We start from the raw sequence: 14,497 nt of genomic DNA, 5'->3' as shown, positions 1-14,497 counted from the left end.
TGTGTGTGTGTGTGTGTGTGTGTGTGTTTGAGTGTCTGTCTCCCTACCATCGCTTGACAACCGATGCTGGTGTGTTTACGTCCCCGTAACCTAGCGGTTCGGCAAAGAAGAGACCGATAGAATAAATACTAGGCTTACAAAGAATAAGCACTGGGGTCGATTTGTTCGACTAAAGGCGGTGCTCCAGCATGGCCACAGTCAAATGACTGAAACAAATAATAGAATATCACTGAAACCTTAAAGCTATAGCATAATGCATGATTAATTTGAAAGAATTTGAATGGAAAAGTATTACATTTAACAGAGTAATCTGAACACTAAAGGGTTAAACACCACTGAATTCATGGAGCAGCACAGGAAGGTTCCATTCTCATGTGGTGTAACCAAGGAAAGTCAGCATAATGGGACGCAATAAACTTCCATATTTTGTATTAATCAATCTGATGCTTTCTGATGTAGACCTTCCATTGGTTCACTAACAATTAACAAAGCCCATGTAATATTATATAGGGCTCCCCTGGCTCACAGCAGTCAACTTTATACACTCAGATTACTGTTTACAGCAATGTAGACTGCTAATCTTTTGGTCTACTCCCTTATGTGGAAGAATCAACAAAGTTGAATCTCACACAACAATATCAATACATGTCTCTCATATAACAGGATCAGCAAAGCATATTTTCTCATGACAAGATCAACGAAATTGAGCCTCTTATGACAGAATCAACTAACATTATTTACATTATTTACATTTGATGGATATTTGTCCTCATCTTGTTTGTTGTTAACACAACGTCTCGGCTGATATACCCTCCAGCCTTCATCAGGTGTCTTGGCGAAATTTTGAACTTGGGTTCTCATTCCTAAGGTATTTTTCGATGTTGTTGTTATTATTATTATTATTATTATTATTATTATTATTCAGGTCACTGCCTGGAATCGAACTTGGAATCTTGGGGTTAGTAGCCCGTGCTCTTAACCACTATGCCGTATGCCTGTGGGCATATGGTGTAGTAAAGGCTGTAAGGTATATCAGCCGAAACGTTGTGTTAACAACAAACAAGATGAGGACAAATATCCATCAAATGTAAATAATTCCTCATCTCTTAAATATAGAATCAACTAAGTTATCAGATTAAAAATTGTGGCAGAATAAAAACTGACTTTCACACAGTTAGATTAACAAAGCTGACTCTTATGCAGCAGGATCAACTAAGTTGACTCACACATGGCAGGTTCAATGAAGTTGACTCTCATATAACAAGACTCACAAAGTTGACACTTGTAGAACAAATTCAGCACAAAAAAAAAAAAGAAAAAGGTTCTCATGCACCAGGATTATCAAAGCTGACTCACAAACAACAAAATTGACAAAGTTAATTCGTGTGATAGGATTTGCAGAGTTAGACTCATGTAAAAATTAATAAAAACTTAGCCTTGTAGCATTCCCGAGAATGCTAGAGAAAAACAAGGAAGAAAGCTGCTCAAGATGCATAACATCTTTACTTACTGAGGACATTTACTGAAGCTGGGGCATCTATAGAGTCCTCCATATTGCTTGCACGGCAAGTGTAAATGCCATTGTTGTTCTCTTGAACGTTGGGAATTACTAAGCTGCCTGTACCGACAATTTTGTATGTTTTGTTGGAACTGAAATGAGAAAATAATTATTTTGATTTATGATTCTTTTAAAAACACAAAACAGCAAATGTGAATTATGTGTAATCAGCAGAATTTGATGATGGTGGCATACATACATTAACAAGAATCAATACAATCTAAATAGGGAACTGCTCAATGAGATAAGGGCCAAGTAACTGTGGTGAGTAGGTCATGTGATGAGCAAAGAGGAGATTGGAGAATTTAACAAAGACTAGAAAGATTGAAGGGGAAATAAGCAGAAGAAAGAGAAGGGGGGGGGGGTATGGATGCCAAACTTAAAGAAATGGTTGGAAGAAAGAGGCATTAACATCAGGAAGTGGAACTGTTACAGGAAACAGAGAATTGTGGCAGGATGTGGTTGCCTATGTCCTACATTGTGGACATGGCAAGAAGTGAAGCTAGTCAGCGCTGCTTTATTACCAATAATAATAATAATAATAATAATAATAATAAAAACTTAGTTGTCAAAGATCATGAAGAAAAACAATGCTTTCTAATTGATGTATCAATACCAGCAGATGACAACGTTTCTCTAAAAGAAATGGAAAAACTTTCAAAATACAAAGACCTGGAAATAGAGATAACTCGAATGTGGAATCTAAAAACAGAAACAATTCCTATCATAGTAGGTGCCTTAGGTATAATAAAAAAATATTCAGACAAATACATAACAAAAATAGCAGGACTTACAAATATATATAACATACAGAAAATTGCACTACTGGGTACTGCACACATTCTACGCAAAACACTTTCAATACAGTAAACATAAGAGCACCACAGCAAATACCCAAGGCGCACAGAGCTGCGCTCGGTAGTGAAGTGAAAGCACGTTATAAAAATAAAACTACTGAATAATAATAATAATAATGATAATAATAAGGCCTTGAAAATTTTGTGGGAAGGGGGTTAGTTGATTATATCAACCCCAGTGCATAAATGATACTTATTTCATTGACTCTGAAAGGATGAAGGGCAAAGTTGACTTCAGCGGAATTTGAACTCAGAATGTAAGCAGCAGAAGAAATGCCACTAAGCATTTCACCCGGTGGGCTAACGATTCTGCCAGCTCACTGCCTTAATCATTCAACCATGGTAGTGGTTGAATATATTCTTAAGTCCACCATTTTGTCAATTGCAACAGCAGTTTCCAAGCATCACCACTAATTCAGTTCTCAACTAAATTGCAAACTGTTAACAGTTTTAAAAAGGACAACTCCTCAGCTACACTTTGGCATAAATAGTTTGAGATTTGGTTCAGTACAAAAAAAATTGCATCAAAATATGTTAGACCTGAAGGTGGGCAGTAAGGTTAATTTTCAATTAACATAAATTTTTTTTATTTTAAAATAAAAGTATACCTTTCTTAGGCTTAAATTATAGAAAAATGCATGAGGAATTCAGAATCATTAGTCAGATTCAACAAAAATTACCAGAAAAAAAGTTATGAGGTAAAATGTCATGAAATGTAAAATAAGTAAGGAAGTAAGAAATAGTTGTATTTATCTAAAATGAATGTTTATATTCTAAGGTGGTGAGCTGACAGAAACGTTAGCACACCAGGCAAAATGCTTGGCGGTATTTCGTCTGTCTTCATGTTCTGAGTTCCAATCCTCTCGAGGTCGCTTTTATTATTAATTTTCTCTTCCAGCTTTAATTAACTTGCTTTCTGCTTTTTTTGCTTTTCCTTTTTAGTTAATTATTTAATCAGGCTAGCTTATTAATGTGTTATATGCTTCAAGTATAGTGTTATTTGTAAATAAAATAAGTTTTAGCTTTCAAATTTTAATTTTAGCTGCAATAATTTAAGTAAAAAGTTTCTTATTCTTTTCATTACAAGAAGTAATAATTTGTCCTATACTTTTACAGGTGTAATAACTTGTTCTGTACTTTTCCAGGTTTATAATCTTAAGAATATTACTTTTCATGCTCCCATTTTTCCATGTAATGATAATAATAATAATAATGATGATAATAATATAATAACAACAGCTACTAACTTGAGAGCTTTTATAACTTTGGGGCAGCTTCAAAACTTTTCGTCTTCAACTCAAAAGATTAAAGTTTCTTTTGAGTGAATACCATATTAAGAGCAATGTCAAATATTTGGAAGTTAATATTTATTATAGTCATATTGGAAACAATATCAGAACTTTGAAGTCTCAGAATGCTGATACTAAAATGAGAGTTTATTGACAGACAAAAGGATTTAAAAAAAAAAAAATTATGGATAAAAATCTTATAAAATGACAATGATAAAACAGAAAATCAATTCTTATTCACACACACCATTTTATCAAAGCGGTAAAAAAAAAAAAAAAAAAAATTCACAAACTGTTACTCAGAGTTGCCCGTGACCATTCATTAGACACTTGTGTGATAATACAGAATAAAGAGATTTTATAAATTGTGGTTACCAGTTTTGTGGATACCAGTTCAACAAATAAGAATTTGAATCTGACTAAGTAACAAAAAATTAGAAATTTCTCCTTTTTTTTAATTTCTTTTATAGCTGTCTGGCTTCCATGCTAGTGGCACGTAAATAACACCATTTGAGCGTGGTCGTTACCAGCATCGCTGTACTGGCACGTTAGAAAATCATTCGAGCGAGGTCGTTGCCAGTGCCGCTGGGCTGGCTCCTGTGCAGGTGGTACGTAAAAAACACCATGTTGAGCGTGGCCGTTGCCAGTACCGCGTGACTGGCCCTCGTGCCGGTGGCACGTAAAAGTACCCACTACACTCTTAGAGTGGTTGGCGTTAGGAAAGGCATCCAGCTATAGAAACTCTGCCAGATCAGATTGGAGCCTGGTGCAGCCATCCGGTTCACCAGCCCTCAGTCAAATCGTCCAACCCATGCTAGCATGGAAAGCGGACGTTAAATGATGATGATTTCTTTTAATCATTTGCAAGTTTTCTTTCTTGACATCGTCTGTTATATTCTGTATTTAATTTTACATGAAATTTTTCAATTCAGCTATTGTTTATATTTATTCTTCTGTTACAGTCAACCTCCACCAACAGCCATTTATACACCGTCATCTTTTTCAAAGTTAGTTACCCAATCAGATTTAACTATTTATTCATTGAACTGGTATCTGCAAAATATACATATAATTTATAAAATTTCATTATTCCATAGTATCAAAACAATCTGATGAACATACATACATACATACATATATATTTCTCATGTGAAACTTACTTGTCTAATTCAACACCTCCTTTAAGCCATGTGATCTTTGGACTTCCATCATTTCTATCAATACCATTTGCTCCACAGTGTAACACCAATAATGAACCTCGGATCACTTCAGCATCTTGTGGCTTCATTACAAACGAAGGTGCCACGCCTTTACGGATGCTTTCTGCAAATGAAAAAAAAAATAAATAAACAACATAACATTAAATATTTAAGATGAGTTGTCTAATCCTTGCTTCTTAACGACATTCAATAAATTAATAATACTCTTTTACTTGTTTCAGTCAGTTGACTGCGGCCATGCTGGAGCACCACCTTTAATCGAGCAAATCGCCCCCAGGACTTATTCTTTGTAAGCCTAGTACTTATTCTATTGGTCTCTTATGCCGAACCGCTAAGTTACGAGGGACGTAAACACACCAACATTGGTTGTCAAGCGATGTTGGGGGGACAAACACAGACACACATACATATGTGTATATATATATATATATATATGACGGGCTTCTTTCAGTTTCCGTCTACTAAATCCATTCACAAGGCTTTGGTCAGCCCGAGGCTATAGTAGAAGACACTTGCCCAAGGTGCCATGCAGTGGGATTGAACCCGGAACCATGTGGTTAGTAAGCAAGCTACTTACCACACAGCCACTCCTGCACCTATAATAATGTTGAGAAGGTGTAACACCAACCAGCCCTGAAGAGTAGAGATCATTGCAGTAGAGATAGCAAAGGTAGGGAAATGAGATAGGAGGGGCTTTTGTGAGACTTCATGTCGACAAGTTGAGTGACCGGTTCTTTGGAGGTAGTATTTATCACTAGCACTGTTATAATTGTAGGAGTAGTGTTCCATCGTAAATTGCATCTGAGTTTTGTTAAGAGTTATACAATCATGGCTTTTAGACAGGTACCACAGGGGTTAAATACCACTTATCAATGTTAAAACTATTAACCCTTTACCATTCATAGGATGATGTGGTGAGAACAGATCTTCAAATGCTGGGTGTTACTGACGAAATGATAAGGGACCAGGAGATGTGGTGATTTGCTATACTTGATAAGGTGTGTCAAACTAAGTAAAATCACTGTCTTACACATATACAGGCTTGTCTTTTCAGGTACTGGTGCCACACAAAAAGCACCCATGCCAGTGCTGTATTAACACGCCCATGCGGGTGTTGCATGAACATACCTGGGCCAGTGGCACATTAAAAAGCACCCAGCACACTGTTAAGTGGTTGGCATGAGGAAGGGCATCCAGTCATAGAAACCATGCCACAACAGACAGTTGGAGTCTGGACAGCTTCCTGCTAGCCAGCTCCGTATCAAACCGTCCAACCCATCCCAGCACGGAAAGCGGATGCTAAACGATGATGATGATTATTCTGTCAAATGCAAGAGAGGCTGGGTATGGCCTGTTTAAGAAAACATCACATTTCACTCACTCTAGACATGAACATGTAATTATAACCCTCACTCATTTTAGGTGGTGGATGTCACCTTCAAGGAAGATCTATCTTTCCCCAACCAATTTGAAGGTTAGAAAATAATTTAGTTCCAAAGGCAGTGGTCAGACCATGACTAGAGCACAAGACAATTGCTAAGATGCCACGAAGTAGGACAGAACCTGAAACCATCATCATCATCGTTTAATGTCCACTTTCCATGCTAGCATGGGTTGGACGATTTGACTGAGGACTGGCGAACCAGATGGCTGCACCAGGCTCCAATCTGATCTGGCAGACTTTCTACAGCTGAATGCCCTTCCTAATGCCAACCACTCCGAGAGTGTAGTGGGTGCTTTTACGTGCCACTGGCACGAGGGCCAGTCTAGCAGTACTGGCAACGGCCACGCTCAAGTGGTGTTTTTTATGTGCCACCTGCACAGGAGCCAGTCCAGTGGCATTGGCAATGATCTTGCTCAAATGTTTTTTCACGTTCCAGTAAGGTGACGCTGGCGAAATTCCTCAGCGCACAGCAAAACCTGCACAGAAACTACAAAGAAATTAATCAAAGGAGGGGGACAAAAATGGGAAAAACCAAATCTTACCTAAATCCGTGTTTTCTTGCAAAACAGCTGGTCTACTACGACGACTTGTATTCATGTTTCTGGCCTCACAATAATATTTTCCAAGATCTATTGCTCGCACATTTGTAATTTCTAGAAATCCATCTGTATACATTTTTATGTGATTGGACCGTTTCAATAGGACATTGTTCTTGTACCAGGAGTATTTTGGTTGAGGAATACCGTCAATGGAGCATTGGAACATGGCTATGTCACCCAGGTAAACCTCGAGCGTCTCGGGTGTGATTGAGAACATCTTGGCCATATCTGGGGGGGGAAAAAAAAAATACATATATTGTCATCATCATCATTTAACGTCCATTTTCCATGCTAGCATGGGTTAGACGGTTTAACTGGAACTGGTAGGTCGGAGAGCTGCACCAGGTTCCTGTCTGATTTGACTTGGTTTCTATGGCTGGATGCCCTAGAAATAATGCCAAATCAGATTAGAACCTGATGCAGCTCTCTGGCTTACCAGATATTAATATATTCCAAATAAGAAAACAAAGGAGAAGTTTAGCACATCCTTAAACAATTAGTATTTAAACCAGCCAAATCTGGCTCATATATTTTACATGTTTTATGTTCAAACTAGCCAGATCCAGCTTCTTTCACCTTCCCTACAATGTCACTCTAAAAACAAACCATCATCATAATCATTGTTTAACGCCTGCTTTCCATGCTGGCATGGGTTGGACGATTTGACTGAGGACTGGCGAACCAGATGGCTGCACCAGGCTCCAATCTGATCTGGCAGAGTTTCTACAGCTTGGTGCTCTTCCTAATGCCAACAATTCCAAAAGTATAGTGGGTGCTTTTACATGCCACTGGCACTAGGGCCAGTCAGCTGGTACTGGCAAAGGCCACGCTCAAATGGTGTTTTTTTATGTGCCACCTGCATAGGAGCCAGTCCAGTGGCACTGGCAATGACCTTGCTCGAATGTTTTTTTCACGTGCCAGTAAGGTGACGCGGGTAACGATCATGCTCGAATGGTGCTATTTATGTGCCACTGGTACAGAAGCCAGACAGCTGCTCTGGCAATGATCATGCTTGGATGGTGCTGTTAGTGCTTCACTGGCATGGGTGCCAGTCATCGAATTTGGTTCAATTACGATTTCGGTTTCACTTGCCCCAACAGGTCTTCGCAAGCAGAGTTTAGTGTCCCATGAAGGGAAGGTTGGCATGGGAGTTGTCTAATTTGGTTTGATTTATCATTGAAATATCAAGGCTAAGAGATAATTCCTGATTAATATAGAATGATGGGAATAAATATGCATTACATTTGACAGAGTAATATGAATACTAAATGGTTAACGACCAGTTATAATTGTTTCGATGCCACTCTGTTTTTAGTGGTCCTGAATGCAAAAGTTTCTATGTGAAAAGTTATGTAATATTTGTGGTTTTAAACATTAGAGTAGCACTTCATCAGACCTGCACCAAAAGGTGTGCTCTTATATTGTCTGTCAAGTGTTGTATGTTGCTTTCATTTGGGAGAACACAAAGTATGAAATAATAAAAATGGTGAAATAGTAGGCAGGCCCTAGATGATAGTAATACATTTATGTCAAAGGTAAGCATTCATTGTCACCATTTAATGTCTGTTGTCCAGGGCTGGAAAGCCGAGGGGCTGCACCAGACTCTGGTTATGATTTAGTATGGTTTCTATGACTGGATGCCTTTCCTGATGTCAACCATTAATGTAGTGGGTGATTCTTATGTTCCGTTTGTGTGACACCAGTATATGCCACAACTATCATCTCACTTGGCTTGACAGGTCTTCTCAAGTACAGTATATCACCAAAGGTCTGTCATTTGTCACTGCCTCCATGAGGTGGTCATTTGGCATTGCCTTCGTGAAGCAGTTGTTTGTCATTGATTCAATGAGGCGGTCGTTTGTCATTTCCTCCGTGAAGCAATCATTTGTCATTGCTTCCATGAGGCTCAAAGAAATTAATGCAGCAAATACCTGACTGAAACAATTATCAGGGTAGATATGATTTGAGCAAAAGCCTTGAAAGTGGTATCTAAGCAAGGCCACAATGTAGCATAGGACTAAAGTAAAAAAGAACCAACAGTTTAAAAAAACAAAAAGACCCTAAAGAAAAGAAACATGGAGTGAACACTTACGCGCAATTTGTACATGAGCCGGTTTGCTGATAATCGTTCCAATGCTAGGCACTTCAGCAAAACATTGGTATTCACCAACATCACCAACATTGGACTTGCTGTGTTGGACGTTTTGTATATACAAGGAGCCATTTTTCAGTTGCTGTCTGCATAACAGATTTAAAAAAAAGCAGGGGGTAACATAAGACCTTAATGAAAAACCAGTTTCTTGGAATGTGAAGAAAGCGATTATATTGTGTGGGAGAGAATAGTATTCAACATTCATGTGTATTGTGTTTAAATGTTTCCTGAATGGTACGTTATGGTCTAGTAACATGCTAAGGTATTTGGGTCCTTTTTTTCCCCAGACCATAAAATAGGTAACTTTCCACTCGCTTGCATTCACCTTTATCCCCAACTCTAGGGTGGCTTAGTGGTTAGGCTGTTGGACTCCTGATTGTAAGATTGTGGTTTCAATTCTAGATTGGGCGATGCATTGTGTTCTTGAGCAAATCACTTCATTTCATGTTGCTCCAGTCCATTCAGCTGACAAAAATAAGTACCCCCGTGGATGGGCAGGCGTCTCATCCCGGTGAGACACCTTCCCATCCACCTGCAACGACCTTGCTCGAATGATTCTCTAACGTGCCACCGGCACAAGTGCTAGTAAGGCGACGCTGGTAACGATCAGACGATGCTGGTAACGATCAGACGATGCTGGTAACGATCAGGCGACGCTGGTAATCAATCTAAAAATGTAATCTATGGATGCACAAAAATGTTGAGGGTTTTTATAACTTTTACTGCAGTTCAGGTGGGTGCTGCAAACGTTTAAGTAGCTGGAGTCTGGGTGAAGACGAAAATTTAGCTAACTATGTAATCTCTGTTGGCAACAAAGGGCTACTTTATCCAAGCGAAGGGCAAATTACATGAAGCCAGAGACATGGACATAAAATGCTGATAATGGCAATAAAGGTTTTAATAGCTCAGAGATCACATACTGCTTTGTTAACTCCAAAAGTTTAGTATTTGTAATGTTCTTGTATTACAACCCAAAATTTAAAGACTAAAATAAATGAAAAATAAGGAAAAAATGTTGGGAAAAAAACAGAAAATGGTAAGGGGGAATTATGGGAAGAAAAAAAAAGGGAAAGTCCATTTATTTTGCATACCTCGTATTTAAGAGTTCGTTGTCTTTTTTCCAAAAGATATTTGTTTTATTATATCCGTGCTGGGCATTACAGTGTAACTGTACATCTTCACCTCGATTGGTGACCACATCACTTGGCTCAACAGTGAAATGGAACTTTCTGAAGTGAACAGAAGACCCTGCAACAACAAAAAAAAAAAAACAAAGATGATTAGAATTGGAGGACAATAAGAATACATATATATACATATCATCATTACATCCTCATCAACATTACCCTTACCATTTTAACATCTACTTTCCCAAGTGCGCATGACTTGGATGGAATTCAACGAGTCAGATTTTCTGTGGTTGGGCGCTCTTCCTGTTCCCAACCCTCATTTGTTCTTAAGTGAGGTAATATTTCTCCATGGCCAGACATGTTTTCATAGATAATTGAAAATAAGAGATAGTGCTTCTAAGATGGTGATGCTCATTTACAACCAACTCATGATATCTTGGCAAGGACACACAGACAAAACAGGCTTCTTTCTGTTTCTGCCTACCAAATCCACTTGAAAGGCTTTGGTTGAACTGGGGCTATAGCAGAAGATACATGCCCAAAGTGCCATACAGTGGGACTGAACTTGAAACCATGTGGTTGGGAAGCACATTTCTTAACTACATGACTATGTCTGTACCTATCCATGTATGTATTTATGTTTGGAGGGGTACGAGACATTACCAAGAGAATATAAAGACCCCCTTTTGTCATCAATGGCAATGGGATTGCACCAAGAAAGTTTCCCTCCGAGGTACAAGTCCTGGCAAGGTTGTTTGTAGAAGACCAGTAGCTGCCCATACATATCAGCCTTCTCTCTTCACGCCACCAATGTTGTCCAAGGGAAAGGCAAAGGCTGATACAGCATAGCACCGGTGATGTAGCAACTCATTCCTACAGCTGAGTGAACTGGAGCAAACATAAAATAGAGTGTCTTGCTCAAGAAGACAACACACAGCCCAGTCCAGGGCTCTAATTACTGTGCCAAGCACCCTCACAAAGAGAACATAATGAAAGATTAATGATGGCTTTACCAATAGAATACTATAAAGAATACCAATATAGTGTGTGTATGGACATAGGCAGGGGTAAGTAGTTAAGAAGCTTGTTTATCAACATGAGAGAGTAGGTTCAATCTCACCAAGTGGTATTTCATGTCACAAGTGTCTTTTACAATAACTTCGTGTTGACCTGAGATGGAAACAGTTTTGGAGCATGTTGGATAGATGATGCTGGTAAATCAAGGACCAAGTTTGCCATGTGGTACGTCACCTGATTCTGCATGAGGATTATGTTGAAGTTACAAGTGTGTGTGGAATACTCAGCCACTTACACTACAATACAATGTGTATGTGGTTCAGTGAATAAAACCGGAATACTTAGCATTGAAAATTATTTTTATAATATGGAGAGTGTGCATTCATACACACACACACACACACACACACACACACACACACACACACAGATATATTCTTTTTCGAAACAAACTAAGTAGTTATCTTGAGGCTTGAGTTTCATGACACAGCAATCTTCAGGCAAGAACTGTTACAACTTGGTATTGGTGGTGCATTTATATCCCTTGCCCTAGTAATTGTGTCTATTCCTTAATTGGCTTTTCATGTTTACTGATTGGACAAACACTAGACCAAAGAGTATAAATACACTACCAATACTGAGATGTAACAGACCTTGTCTGAAGATCACAATATCATGAAACTTGAGCTGCTGGATCAGTGGTTCTCAACTGGGGTCAGTACAAGATTTTCGGGAGTCCACACAACAAAATAGTTAATTGGGGACCCACAATAGTATTTTAAGGGCCCCTGAAAAATGTTTGCTTCAGATGTATGTATTGGTTGTGTATTGTTAGAAATAGCTTGGTTTCTTTCTCTAACATTTCACAGTTCTACCTACACATGTTAATGTGGGAAAAAACAAAATAGGAATTCTGAAAGAAGTTTCTATAAAACTAGTTTTTAAGTATCGAATGGTTATGGGGGTCTACCAGAATAAAATAGTAATCAAAGGGGACCATAGATTAAAAAAATGGTAGAGAACCCCTGTGCTAGAGAAACTCCCAGTTTTAGTTTCAATAACCCCACAATCTTCTACAATATGTGTTGAATACTCCTATCTCATTTCTCTGGGCAGAAATCTGGTGATGCAGCATGTGACAAAACTGGTTTATGATGTACAGGCATAATCTATCTTGTGATGATTCTAGTATAACACATAAAATCAAACTAAATATACATAAAAAGGAAGGACTTATGACCGTGTGTTCATGATACTGACCTTTTAGTACATGAATTGCTTCAATATACTACCAGATTCTTTTCAAGGGGTCACATATCACTACATCAAGCACTTTTATTATATACATACTTACATACATACATAGGTCATATTGCAAACAACAAAAGAGCTATAACAGGTACAAGATACCGCTAGATCAAAAAATTAGAAATGAAACAAAAAAAAAAAAGGATTATTTAAAAATCAATAAAGTGACCTAGAGCCTAAATAACAGTAAAGTATTTCACCATATATGGAAACTCATATAAATCTATTTTTATCTGGCAGATGGGAAAGAGAGGATATTCTATTTCTAATAGATTCACATTTGAGTAGAAATTGGCAGAATTATTATTGGACACAAAATACATATATTTTCTAATGGTTATTCTTATCTGATAAATTGCGTTCATCAAATTATTCTGCTGTTTACATATTAATATTAAAGAAATTTTATTTTGAAGAAAGGCAAAATATCAGAAATATATCTTCTTAAAAGGGTAAATGTTAAGGTCATAGGCGTAGGAGTGGCTGTGTGGTAAGTAGCTTGCTTACCAACCACATGGTCCCGGGTTCAGTCCCACTGCGTGGCATCTTGGGCAAGTGTCTTCTACTATAGCCTCGGGCCGACCAAAGCCTTGTGAGTGGATTTGGTAGACGGAAACTGAAAGAAGCCCGTCGTATATATGTATATATATATATATATGTATGTGTTTGTCCCCGCAACATCGCTTGACAACCGATGCTGGTGTGTTTATGTCCCCGTAACTTAGCGGTTCGGCAAAAGAGACCGATAGAATAAATACTAGGCTTCTAAAGAATAAGTCCTGGGGTCGATTTGCTCGACTAAAGGTGGTGCTCCAGCATGGCCACAGTCAAAAAGACTGAAACAAGTAAAAGAGTAAAAGAGTCAAGAGGTAAAAATTTCAAAGTAGTTGTTCAAATTGTAGTTCTAGTGACTAAGTTAATGTAAACATTTGTTAAATGTATTACTTAGTTAATCGAGATAGATGCCAAGATAAATTTTCATCCAATAGCTGGGGTCCTGAGAAGAATTAACCCAAAGCAGCATCAAAGCAAGAGGTAATGGAAAAGGCCACATAAGCTTTGTGAGTGGATTTAGTAGACGGAAACTGAAAGAAGCCCATTGTGTACGTGCACATATATTATTATTACCTCCGCCTTAGCGAAGGCAGAGGTATTGTTTTCAGTCGTGTTTGTTTGTTTGTCCATGGACAAGATATCTCAAGAACTGCTGGATGGATTCGGATGAAGCTTTCAGGGATATTTGGCCTCTTTTCAAGGGTCACATACCACTACATCAATGGAATTTTGATGGAAGGTTTAAATTTAGATCATTTTAACCAGCCACATCTGTTCAAACCAGCCAGATCCAGTCCTGTCACACCTACCCTACCAGGTCATTCTAAAAGTAGACAATAACATCATTGATACCCCGAGACCATGAGATAATACCTGATTAATTTAAAGCAATGTAAATGAATAAGGATTGCATTTGATAGAATAATCTGAATGCTAAAGAGTAAAAGGAGGAAGTTTGTATTATAAAATCCAAGCCAGTCTTCGGTAGATTGGCACTGAAAAGGTTAAAGCATCAAATATAGGCCCCACTTCACATAAAGGGCCTGGGGTGGATTTCTGAGGTATTTTTTGGTATGTGTGTGTGTGTTTTATATGCCTTCAGTGGAGGCGCAATGGCCCAGCGGTTAGGGCAGCAGACTCGCGGTCATAAGATCGCACATTCGATTCCCAGACCGGGCGTTGTGAGTGTTCATTGAGCGAAAATACCTAAAGCTCCACGAGGCTCCGGCAGGGGATGGTGGCGAACCCTGCTGTACTCTTTCACCACAACTTTCTCTCACTCTTACTTCCTGTTTCTGTTGTGCCTGTAATTCAAAGGGTCGGCCCTGTCACACTGTGTCATGCTGAATATCCCCGAGAACTACGTTA

At 38.4% G+C, this 14,497-nt stretch overlaps 1 protein-coding gene across 20 annotated transcripts in view; it reads right to left on the bottom strand.

The window, feature by feature from the left end:
* LOC106874615 (neogenin) overlaps positions 1 to 14,497 on the bottom strand; it is a 305,112-nt gene that overhangs the window by 137,407 nt on the left and 153,208 nt on the right. For all 20 annotated transcript variants that reach the window (XR_008264864.1, XR_008264863.1, XR_008264865.1 and 17 more), the window contains exons 2-6: positions 10,211 to 10,367; positions 9,060 to 9,205; positions 6,911 to 7,195; positions 4,865 to 5,027; positions 1,511 to 1,650 (exon numbers count right to left, since the gene is read on the bottom strand). Coding sequence is in view for 14 of the 20 variants with exons in the window: in XM_052970426.1 (XP_052826386.1) it covers positions 1,511 to 1,650; positions 4,865 to 5,027; positions 6,911 to 7,195; positions 9,060 to 9,205; positions 10,211 to 10,367 (891 nt within the window). In the remaining 6 variants the exon portion in view is untranslated. The remainder of the gene's footprint in view (positions 1 to 1,510; positions 1,651 to 4,864; positions 5,028 to 6,910; positions 7,196 to 9,059; positions 9,206 to 10,210; positions 10,368 to 14,497) is intronic.

The sequence above is a fragment of the Octopus bimaculoides genome, chromosome 9 (genome assembly GCF_001194135.2).
Source record: "Octopus bimaculoides isolate UCB-OBI-ISO-001 chromosome 9, ASM119413v2, whole genome shotgun sequence".
Lineage (NCBI taxonomy): Eukaryota > Metazoa > Mollusca > Cephalopoda > Octopoda > Octopodidae > Octopus > Octopus bimaculoides.
The sequence above is the reverse complement of the archived record's forward strand: the minus strand, read 5'-3'. Positions and strand labels throughout refer to the sequence as shown.